This window comes from Oryx dammah, unplaced genomic scaffold, assembly GCF_014754425.2.
Source record: "Oryx dammah isolate SB20612 unplaced genomic scaffold, SCBI_Odam_1.1 HiC_scaffold_25, whole genome shotgun sequence".
In the NCBI taxonomy this organism is placed as follows: Eukaryota; Metazoa; Chordata; class Mammalia; order Artiodactyla; family Bovidae; genus Oryx; species Oryx dammah.
In genome coordinates this window covers 2,447,638-2,459,669 of record NW_024070209.1, presented here as the reverse complement: position 1 = coordinate 2,459,669, position 12,032 = coordinate 2,447,638, and the positions used below count along the sequence as shown (strand labels likewise).

General features: G+C 48.6%; 1 protein-coding gene across 2 annotated transcripts in view; it reads right to left on the bottom strand.

Annotated features, from left to right (window-relative positions):
• Window positions 1-12,032, bottom strand: part of NCAPH (non-SMC condensin I complex subunit H) — a 31,372-nt gene that overhangs the window by 12,266 nt on the left and 7,074 nt on the right. The window contains exons 2-9 of one of the 2 annotated variants that reach the window (XM_040267578.1): window positions 11,506-11,749; window positions 11,282-11,372; window positions 10,490-10,582; window positions 10,027-10,165; window positions 9,419-9,543; window positions 2,465-2,654; window positions 1,033-1,124; window positions 58-263 (exon numbers count right to left, since the gene is read on the bottom strand). In XM_040267578.1, the coding sequence (XP_040123512.1) occupies window positions 58-263; window positions 1,033-1,124; window positions 2,465-2,654; window positions 9,419-9,543; window positions 10,027-10,165; window positions 10,490-10,582; window positions 11,282-11,372; window positions 11,506-11,749 (1,180 nt within the window). Of the gene's footprint in view, window positions 1-57; window positions 264-1,032; window positions 1,125-2,464; window positions 2,655-9,418; window positions 9,544-10,026; window positions 10,166-10,489; window positions 10,583-11,281; window positions 11,373-11,505; window positions 11,892-12,032 lie in introns of those variants that run through there. The other variant, XM_040267577.1, reaches the window with a different exon arrangement.

Below are 12,032 nucleotides of genomic sequence, written 5' to 3'. Positions count from 1 at the left end.
GCAGGACATCTGGGAGAACTGCTATGGGAATGCTTCCCGTGGCCCTGAGCGCCTTACTGGCAGCTTTGAACCTGGCAGGGCTCCTTCCAGCTCTGGAGCGCGGTGCGATCCCCAGCGGCGGTCTGGTCTGCCTCATCATTGGCATCGAAGTCATCCTCCAGGGGCCCGTTGGGGAAGTCCTCACAGTCACTGTCCTCCACCTCGGCATCGAGGTCGAACACCTGATCGTTCTTCTTAAACTTGTCCACCAGGGCCGACACTGACTGCAAGAGACGGAGAGCTCCCCAGTCCCCCACACTGCCATCACCACCCCGCCACTGCGGGGAGACCCGCCCCACTGGAGGTGCCTTCCGCCCCACGCCCGCCTCCCCGGAGCCAGCGTTCTCTCCACAGCAGAGCGCTGAGGAAGTTTATATTGTGCGGCACAGGATGGAGCTGGACTGTCGTCAGGCGCGTTTTGTAAAACACGAAACCGGAATCTGCATCCTTTAACCCCATGTTTAAACAGTTTTCCATGGAGACCATTTATTTTGGAGGTTGTAGTAAGTAGACTAAAGGGGGTCAGGCTAAAAATAGAGGAAAACTTCACACATGACAATTTCTCAGGAAACTCTGTGCCAAGGGACTCAACTCTGAAGAGCAGGAAATTCCTTGAGCTTGACAGCAGCCTAAGAGACCAGAGGCCACTGGGACAGCCATGTTTGAGAGTAAATCTGATAAGACTGTGCACCCAGGAATGGAAGGACTGCCTTCCCCTGGGGGGCAGACAGGAAGAAACACAAGGCTGATCCCCACACGCTCCTCCAGCTGTTTAACGGGCCTGCAGAGGGCAGCGCGCAGCCCACTCCCAGCCCTGCCCCAGGGCTTAGTCCCGACAGAGGAGCCAAAGCAAATACTTCCTGTGCTACTGCCAGCTAAATAAAAACGATGCCACAGTTTTGGTTCCCACTGGGCAGAACTCATCTCAGGGCATCTCACTGAAACCACTGGAGAAATGCCCAGGGCCCTTAGAAGTCCAGAAATTGACCACACCTCATTATGTGCTTCACTGTCCCATTTAGTGAACTGGAAGCCGGCCAGGGAAGGGCAGATTTGGCGATCTTCCGCACACTGCTGCAGGGCCGCTGGGAGGACAGGAAGATCACAAAGAAGGATCAGAACAGGCTGGAGACATGCCTCAGCCCCTGGAGACGACGGAGCAGCCCTGTGGAGGGGGAGGCGCGGCCACCTCCCGGCCTCGGACAGAGGCTGGCCGGCCGCCCACCTGTGTGCCGACCGCTCTCCCAGGAGAGGACGTGTGCTCAGGCACACACCGGTGCCAGAGGTAGGCTCCACACTGGTGTTCCAGGAATTGGGGAAAATACCAGAGCAGAAGCCTGAAGCACAGACTTTTTGACTCTGAAATGGACTCTGTGTCCCATGCTGGAGCTGGGAAACCAAAAACCCATTCTTAAAGCGTACTAACTGCACAGACAATTGTGCAACATCACTTATTTTAGCCCTGAAATAAACTAGATATGGGCTTCCCTGATGGCTCAGTGGTAAGGAATCTGCCTGCAACGCAGGAGACGTGGGTTTGATCCCTGGGTCGGGAAGACCCCTGGAGAAGGGAATGGCTATCCATTCCAGTATTCTTGCCTGGAGAATTCCATGAACAGAGAAGCCTGACAGGCTGCGGTCCGTGGGGTCCCAAAGGAGTTAAACATGACTGAGCGACTAAACAACGACCAAACTAGGCACAGATTACCCACCTCACAGGATTAGAGCCTCATTTGAGTGCATACCCCTGGACAACTGTTAGTACTAAACAGTAATTCTTAGCAAATTCTAGACAAGGATAGGAGGAGGATGGGCACCATAATATCGGTGTGGTCCTGCAGAGGGGAGGATAAATTCCATGTACCACAAAATTGTCCCACGCCAGTGCCTGGCCTTCACACTGCCTACCACATCCTCAGAGGATCCCCCAGCAGTGGGAGGGGACAGGCTGGATGGGTGGCAGGGGGCGGCGGAAATCACTGCTAAGCCAGTGTAAGGGACTGACAGCAGGACAGGTCTGTTCTCAGACCATCGTGGAGGACTCTGAAGACAGTTCACACAGCCCTTTTCCCCGCAGGGCCCCCTGGGTTGATAACAAGTGCACACAAGGCCTCTGGCGCAACTAGTCTCTTACAGCGCCTTTCCCCAGTCCAAACTCTCACCCTCCAGAGAACCAGCTGCCCACAGGGCACAGAAGGCCTTAGGACACATAACCATGAGCACTGGCTACTACTGTGCAAGACTCCACGCTGCAGAGGCTAAGAGTTTCTCCTGGAAAAAAAAAAAAAAGCCCACTTTGTCTTTCCAGAGGAAACTTCTGGGTAAACAAGCAACACAAGAGCACAGTGGGCTTGCTAGCCATGGTTATATACAGAAACCTCTCTGATGACTGAACTGCTCTGGTAAGAGGCTGCACTGGACTCACCTTTTAAGTCAGTCATTTCCACCCAGCCCAAATCCGGCAGCTCGGGAGGCGCCCCGCTGGAGAGGGTCTGGATGTCGGCAGGGAAGAGCAGCTCGCTCCTGTAGTCTGGGCAGTGGAGGGTGGAGAGAAACACGCCTGCTGTGCTGCACTCGTCAAACGAGGCTGCCGTCTTCTGGAACATGGGGTCGACCTGAGTGCAGAAATAGAGGGGACCCCCAGGGTTACGGAACACAGCCAAAGGAAACAGGAAACCCCATTCACTGGACCCTGCTCGTTCACAGCTGCATCTACGGGATCAAAATGTCTCTGCACATGATCAACCGACCAGGTAAAACCCCACCTGCCTCAAAGGGCTGTGCGCGCTCAAAGGAGAAAGGCACACAGTAAGTGGTGACAAGCTGACACCACGCCAGCGTGCTTGCCTACAGTATTCCTGGACAGGGACCTTCTGCTGGTCTCTCCACAGTCAGGTGTGGGCTCTGTGAAGATTTTTTTATTTGGCTGTGCTGAGTCTTCACTGCTGCGCGCAGGCTTCTCATTGCAGTGGTTTCTCTTGTTCTGGAGCCTGGGCTCTAGGTGAGCGGGCTTCAGTGGTGGTGACTGGAGAGCTCCAGAGCACTCACTCAGCAGTCATGGCGCACAGGCTGAGCTGCTCCGCGGCATACGGAATCTTCCCGGACTGGGGATCGAACTCACGTCCCCTGCATTGACAGGCACACTCTCAACCCCTGGATCACCAGGGACGCCCCTCCACCGTCACTTTTTGAACATCTATCTGTAGTAGAATGCTATCACAACAAATTCCGCTGACTTATAAAAAGTTTGTGTGAGGGATTCACAGAATCCCATCAATCCTCTGAACAATATTTTCAAAGATGTGGAAGAAAGAACCCAAGTAAGAGATCCAGGCAAAGGACAGGCAGTCATCAGGGGAGAGGAGGTCAGAAGACCCCCAAGGCTGAGGTCAGGGTGCAGGAGGGGCATAACCATGTGTCATCAAGCCCCACAGCAGAATGGGGCAGGGAAGACAAGGCCAGGCACAGGCACACAGGCATGTGAGGCCGGAGGGCAGGAGCCGCCTCGGACTCTCCAGGAGGCCAGTGACAGGGAAGAGGCCTGGTACTGGGTTCACAGGTCTTCCTGACGGCTTAGGACAAGGCTACTCTGCAGACAGGACCCTTAATTATGAGGACGGACATGGCTCTCCGGCTCTTTACTGGCCCCTCAACCCTGAGCCCAACCTCACCAGAACTGAGATTCTCCTCCCACTTCCTGATAAGTGAGTCCCAGAACAGCACATGTGGCACCTCTGCGTTCTGCCTCCTCCCCCCTCACCCAGTCAGTACAGGGCTTGGTGGGCTTTCCTGGTGGGCCTGTCTCTACCACCTACCTCTTCCTTCCCACCCTCATTGCCATTAACATAACCCCTGCCTGAGTTAACCCTTGTCTTTGCTCTCTCCTATTCCTTATCCTAAAAATACCAGAGATGCTTCTCCCATGCCCTTCCTCAAAGGCTCACCACAGCAATGGTTTTCCTCCTGGATCCCACACCTCCAAGGTCTTAAGCAGGTAGTTACCGAAACTCAGCATTTCAAAGAGTCAACAAGAAATCTGCACATCGACCCACATTAACAGCTGAAAACACTAAGACAACTTTCCTCCCTTTTGCCTAGAATTAGATCCCATCAGTGTAAGAACAATGGTTCTTTCATGTGAATTAGATTGGACTTACATCTTTGAGTGACTGGATGGGAAAATGAATCACTGCTGGCTGTGTAGTCTGGAAAAATGAACTCTTTGAAATAAGGGTCCCAGCAGGGGAGAGAAGCAGTAAAAACAGGCCTTGGTAGACAGCAGACTGCAGGATGAAGTCTACAGTCATTTCAGGAGTAAATCCTCCCCTCTAGTCCAACTTGGACACTGTCCAGCTGCTGAAGGAACCAGAACGTTCTCTGCTTTGTGACCTCTGCTTGTGCTTCTGCCCGGAGTCCCCTTCCTGTCACCACCTGGCAAACACCTACCCACCCTTCATGGCCCAAGTCAAACCTCACTTCTTCTGAAAACTCTGACCTCCATCCACTCTGGTCTCCTGAGTAGGAGCCTTGACCTTCCTCACACAGTCCGTTTGTGCTGTCTGGCCTGAAGAACTGGAACTTAAGCAGGCTGGACCCCCGTGGCAGCAAGAATTTTGCACACAGTAGAATTCTGTCCAAACCAGATCAGCTCACACACAAACAAGGGTTCTCAGTTGGTTCAGACCCACCCACAGAACATCTGCCTCCCCATCTTCTGCCACCATCCAGAGAATGTGCGTTCAACAAACTGGAAGTTCTGTTGAAACTTCAAATTTTAGGTTTGTGTGCATCCCCTCCTCCTTCTGTATCTTCCATTCTTTCAGTTATTGCAAGTTTACTGGAAGTAACAGAGCAAAAAAGGCTTTCCGGTGTAGGGGATCTCGGTGTTTCTTCAACACCCTGTTGATTCACTCGCATAAACAGACCACAGCCCGACAGCTGCGGCTTGCAGGGAGCAGCACTGCTCGCTCTTGTGCTCTCTCTAGGACAATGGAGAGGCCAGTGTAGGTGTCCTCAGGCTCCCCAGAATTGGGTTTACCTGGGAACAAAGAAGATGGTCAGAAAAGAGAATGTCCAACCATGCTGTTGAACATTTCTGTGTAGAACCAACAGCACGAGCAAGAATGTTGGTGAGGGACTTCCCTGGTGATCAGTGGTTAAGAATCCACTGCCAATACTGGGGACACCAGCTCCATCCCTGGTCCAGGAAGATCTCAAGGAGACCCAAAGTGTTGACTGGCCATCAGACTATGTTTCCCTAGTCCCTCCACTCAACACACTCCTGGACGAGTCTCTCCTACCTAATTCTCTCCTCAATCTCCAACACGTTCCTCCTCTATGCTCGCTGTCAGTCGAAGACCTGGCTTACTTCACTGATGGGGGCAGGAGTGGGTGGAAGGGGAGACACAGCCAGAAGAGAATATCCAGAAGGTGCCCATTGCACACACTCAAGCCCCACTGCTCATCAGCCACTGTGCTCCTCCACCAAGCCCCATCCAAGCTGTCCACTCCTTGACCTCTTCACCCACTCAAACACCACTCTAGCATTTATCCTCCCTTTTCTGCATCATCAATGATTCCTTCTCCACTAGATGGGTACCATCAACAAGTAAACACGCTGCTAATTCTCCCATTTTTTAAAAAAAGGGTATTTTTCACAGAATTAGAACACATAAAATTTGTATGGAAACACAAAAGACCCTGAATAGCCAAAACGATCCTGAGAAATAACAGAGCTAGAGGATTCATGCTCCCAGAGTACACTACAAAACTACAATAATCAAAACACTATGGTACTGGCACAAAAAACAGACCCATAGGGACTTCACAGGTAGGCCAGTGGTTAAGAATCTGCCTGCCAATGCAGGGGACATGGGTTCAATCCCTGGTGTGGGAAGATTCCACATGCCGGGGAGCTACTGAGCCTGCAAGCCGCAACTACTGAAGCCGATGGGCCCCAGAGCCCACGTACAGCAGCAAGCTGCAATGAGAAACCCATGCACTGCAACTGGAGTAGCTGCCTCTCACCACCAACTAGAGAAAGCCCACGCTCAGCTGTCTGACCCACTGCAGCCAAAAGTAAAATAAACAAAATTAAAAAAGAAAAAGACAAGACACAGAGATCAATGGAACATGATAAAAAGTCCAGAAAGTCATGCATGCACTTATGGTCAATTAATCTATGACAAAGGAAGCAAGAATAAACAATGAGAAGACAGTCTCTTTAATAAACGGTGCTGGGAAAACTGGACAGCTACATACAAAAGAATGAAGTCAGAACACTCTCTAACACCATACACAAAGGTAAACAAAATGGACTGAAGACCTAGCTGTGAGACTGGAAACCATGAAACTCCTAGAAGAAAACATAGACAGACACTGTTTCATATAAATCCTAACATTATTTTTTGGATCTGTCTCCTAAGACAAAGGAAACAAAAGCAAAAATAAACAAATGAGACCCAGTTAAACTTAAAAGCTTTGCACAGCAAAGGAAACCACTGACAAAATGAAGAGACGATCTACTGAATGGGAGGAAATAATTGCAAATGATACAACTGATAAGGGGTTAAAATCCAAAATATATAAATAGCTCATACAATTCAATAATCAAAAAAACACAAAACTTAATCAAAAACTGTGCACAAGACGTAAACAGACATTTTCCCAGAGAAGACATACAGATGCCAAACAGACACAGGAAAAGATGTGCAACACTGCCAACCATCAGAGAAATGCCAATCAAAACAAGGAAATATCACCTCTCACCTGTCAGAATCGCTGCCATTGAAAAGACCACAAATGAAAAACACTTTGTGGAGAAAAGGAAACTCTTGTATATGGTTGGTGAGACTGTAGGGCCATTAGCAGCCACTATGGAGAACAGTATAGAGGTTCCTCATAAAACTAAAAACAGAACTACCATATAATCCAGTAATTCCACTCCTGGGTATACATCTGAAGAAAATGAAAACGCTGACTTGAAAAGATATATGCATGCATCTCAATGTTCACAGTGGCATTATTTACAGTCGTCGAGATATGGAAGCACCTTAAGTATCCATCAACAGATGAATGGATAGAGACGACGCTGTGTGTGTGCGTGTATATGCATGTGTGTATAAACACATTCACTCACACAGACACACACACACACACACAATGGAATACTACTCAGCCATTAAAAAAAAAAAAGAAAAAGATGATTTGCCATTTGCAGCAACATGGCTGGACCTGGAGGTTATTACACTTAGTGAAATAAGCCAGACAAAGACAAATACTGTATGTTATCACTTATATATGGAATCTAAAAAATAAAACAAAGCATGTATATAACAAAATAGAAACAGACTCAAAGATATAGTGAACAAACCAGTGTTTACCAGTGGAGAGGAGGGAGGGACATGAGAGGTAGAGGACTAAACGTTGCAAACTACTATGTACAAAATAAATAAGCCAAAAGAACACACTGCACAGCACAGGGAATACAGCCAACAGTTTACAGTAACTTCAAAGGATAACCCATGAAAATTTTGAATCACTATGTTGTAATATGTCCCATATCTCAAAACTAATATAACATCGTAAATAAATTATACCTGAAAGATAGTTTTTAAAAATTAAAAAAAGAATATATTCTGCAAATATTCCCATGTCAATACATACTACATCACTGTTTAGGAAAGAAAAGAAAAAAAACCCACACAAACTCTGGACCTTACTTTTCCTGCATTTGCCGCTCTATTACTCTATTACTCTGCCCCAAAAAACTGCCTCTCTCCCCACTTGTTTTCCTCTCCCAATTTTTTACGAAAAAATTTTCAGACCTACAAGGATGTTGGAGTAGTCATAAGAACCTCTGTTTAACTTTCACCTACATTCCCCAACAGGTGCCATTTTTCATGTTTCCTTTCTCCCTGTCCCCCGACCAACAGAATCCTCTTGAAAGTGAGTATTACAAGACGCTGGCTCTCTGCCAGTTATTAAACTATTGCCACTCAGCTCCAAACCTACCATCTATGCTCTGCCCCGTGATGCGGGGTCAGAGGCCACATCTCAGTTGTGTCAGCAGCTCCCTACTGGGCTCCACCAAAAGGCGGCACTAGAGGGAGACGGTAGGGCTGGAAGGAGGAGAAGGAACCGCTTCTTTCTGCAGGACTCCCGTTCCTGGGAGTGTCAGCCAGCAGTGACGCCCCGCCCCAGTAGCAGCAGGCCCACCTGTGGCAGCAGCCAAACTTCACTTGAGCTTTCTACTGACACTCACAGAACCAACCTCATCCAGAGCCAGTAAGAGACACCAGCACCAGCAGGGACGCCCTCCTCAGAGGTCTGGGTCCTGAGCCCCAGGCCCCTCCTTCAAACTCAGCCAAGGAGCACCTCTTCCTTGGAGGCCTGAGCTGCACCTCCCCAGGGTCCCTTCTCCAAGCTCACCAAGGCCTAAGGCCGCCATATTTGACACAGTTGACCATTTCCTCCTCCTTGAAACTCTCATTTCAATACCACACCCTCCTAGTTTCCCCCCAGCCACTGGGCGTTTCTTAGTCAGCTTTCTGAACTCTTAAGACAGGGGTAGCCCAGAGCCCTAGTCCTTTTTCCAAGTACACTTGTTCCCTGGGTGATCAATTCCACTCTTGTGACATGAATCACCATTTACTAATGTTGTGCAGGTAAGAGAAATAACTGAGCCCATTGTTGGTGGGAGAGTAAATTGATACAACCATTTCTGAGGGCAACAGAAATGTCATGTCTCAGAATTTTTTTTACAAATATACTCCCAGAAGAATGCAAATATGTACAGGAACGTTCACTGAAATTGTTTTCAATAACAAATTTTTAAAAAAATTTATAGCAACATCTGTTTGCTTTAAATTAACTGCTAATTTATAAAGAAGCCTCTGGAATCATTCCTTTAAGCAGATTCCTTGGATTTGCTATATCGTGTAAGGTTGTTTACAGCAAGGACTCTGGACGCAGACCGCTTAGTTTCATGCACCTCAATTGCCTCTTCATAAAATGGAGCAAGGGTGTTGTAAGGATTGAATGGGCTGTCACAGGCCTAGGGCAGCAAGATGTGCCCAGTAGACATACAATAAACGTTAGCTGTCATCACCGCTGCTGCACGCACTACAGAAGAAAATACATGTTTTAATCAATTGGTTTTCTCAGGAATTTGCCATGTCCTTGTACCCAATCATTCTGAAAACGGGGGAAAACAGGGACCTGCCCTCTTCTGTCTTCACTGAAAAGCTGAACGATGACACTGCAGAGAGACCAGCTGAATGTTTTACTACCCTGAGGCCCGAACAAGCACATACCAGCACACTTCCACCTCTGAGGTTCTGAATTAGTCAGAGACCACACTGGGCACCCAGTTCCTCACCTCGCACTTTCGATCAGCGCTGGAGACATTGAGGTTGTTTACATTCTGCTCAATGGTCTTGCACGAGTGCTTCTTCCTTGGCTTTGGGGCCTTCTTGGCTGTTCCTGTTTCAGTTGCACTTCCCTCTGTGAGAAGGAGTAAGACTGTGCGCTGTAGGGGCTGCTGTGGAGCATGTAACTGAATCTATCAGTACAAGCTCTTCAAACTCTAAAGAGTGATCATCACTGCCACACACACCATCCCCTCAAAGCAGCAGGCACATCTAATCCTCAGGTGAGGGAGAAACCAAGCTACTAGATTAAGTATCTGGCTTCTGATACAAGTCAATTTCCAAAGACACATCCCTCCAAATCAGAAGCTCCCTAGTTGGTGATGTTTACTAAATCTTTTCTAAATAAAATCAAAATGCTTTATAAGGCCCTTCTCTTTTCCAAAACAAACAAGCAAATCTAGTGTTTGATTATCTTCTGAAATACAATTCTAAAAAATGTCCACGTCTTCAATAGAATGGGAACTGACTTCCTGTGACTTCATTCCAGTATGTTACTCGAATGCTACCTGCTATCCCCTTTAAAAAGTCCCTTATATTCAGATCCCAGCCCGTATACCTGCACCATGGTCCTCTGCTTCTTCCGCAGGTGGCGCATCCTTGCCCAGCCCCCCTAGGACTTTGTATACATCGGCATGGACGGCATCTACACGCACAGCATAGATCTTGGTGCTGGCATCCAAAGTGCCGGCAGCTACCTGGTCAAACGAGCAGAGGTGTACGCATGGGGATCAGAGAAAGGAGCAGCTGAACAGGCAAAACACAGTAATCTGCATCAAATATTTACTTGCCCTTAAGAAAAAAATGACAAAGATCCCCCTAAAACTGACAGGGAATAAACAGAACATAATGGAAAGATATCAGCTCTTCATCAGTTTAAGAAAGAAAGTAAAGTAGGTAATAAAGTGTTCTAAACAAGGAAGCCTCGCGTGTATTTGTAGAATCCAATTATTGTGCTGTGTTAAATATTAGTCATCATCAGCATTCATTCAGATGCAAGAGCAGGTGGACATCCTTCTTACTTTAAAGTTGGTCGGTTCGGCATCTTTCTGTTTAAGAATCTCTGACATAAAATCAATCAAGTGCAAGCCGAAAGCATTCTTGGTGGTGATTTTCTGAAAACAGAAAATTGCAGAAAGGCCTGTCATTTAGAGCCTAGGCTCATGCAAACAACGCTGCCCTGACAAGGGGAAGCTAAGTTTGTAACAGGAATAGCCCGCATCTCAACCCAGACGTCAAATCCCACCAACACCTGGTGGATGCAGCCAAGTCCCTGTGTGTGCTTCTTCATTCTCGAGGTCTGGAGTGACAGCACAATTCCTGAGAGACCCCGTGTGCAAGCCCTGTTCTAGGTGCTGACACGGAGGGGCTCAGTGCCCCCTCAGAACATCTCTGAGGTAGGGACAGTCTCACTCTCATTTTACAGAGCAGGACCCTGTGGCACAACGGCTGGGTGACCTGCCAAGGCCACACAGTGTGTAAGTGGCTGAGACAGAATTTCAACTCAGGCTAATTCTAGGACTCACAACAAGCCCACAAGCCTAGGATCTACCTACTGTTTAGCTCCAGAACTACACTACTAACTCTAGTATGCTGCCTCTCGAGTCACACTAGAGCGGTCAGGCAACTCGTCACAGGGGTGGCAATGGTCTGTACAAAACAGTAAAACCGCACTGAAAACACCAGCTTCAAAGAGTCACTGGAAATGTAAGTGTGCCATCATCGACCGTGCATCCTCTACAGAACCAAGAAGGCTAGATCTCCTCTCCGACCAGGCTGTAAAATCTTCACTGATCAAACCAGCAGATACTCACATTTTCAGTAGACAGTTTGATACAGGTGGAGTAATGTTCAGTAATCTGGGTGTTTGTAAACTTGGGCATTGTAGCTGAAACTTCAACATTCCTAAAGGAAAAACAAACGAAATGGGCGCTATTGAGAATCCAGACCTAGAAACCATGAGGTACTGTGGTGATGCAAACCCGCAGGACCCACGATGCAGTGGCTGCCACAGCGGGGCAGCCCGGTGCGCACTCACCTGCTGGAGGGGGAGGCCAGCAAACGCGGGGAGTCTGTGCTGAACTGCAGGTCAAAGACCCTGGAGCGCCTCCGCTGCAGCTTCTCCTTCTCGTCATCATTCTGAGGGAAGTCTTCAAGGACTGGGGTGCCAGGAGTGTTGAGAGGGGCCTTCCGGGGCAGGGCCGTGGGGAATGCCCACTCTGCAGGTGACGCGGTACCGTGGTGGCACCCACGGGGCCCTGAAGGAGAGTTCTTCATCGTGGCTGAGGGCGAGGGAACGAAACACTGGCTCAGGAAACCTTCAGCAGGACACTCCCCATGTCTAAAGGGGGGCCGCAGCCTGTCCCAGGGCGGACGTTCACTGAGCATTTCCCACCAAGATCTTCCCCAATTCTAATATTCTAAGGCTAGAACCTCTATGGGCTTCCCAGGTGGTGCAGTGGTGAAGAATCCACCTGCCAACAAACACACAGAACTTCTAACACACACACACACACAGAACTTCTATAGTTCGAGTTACTTGGCGAGTGAGGGGTTCTGACGCTT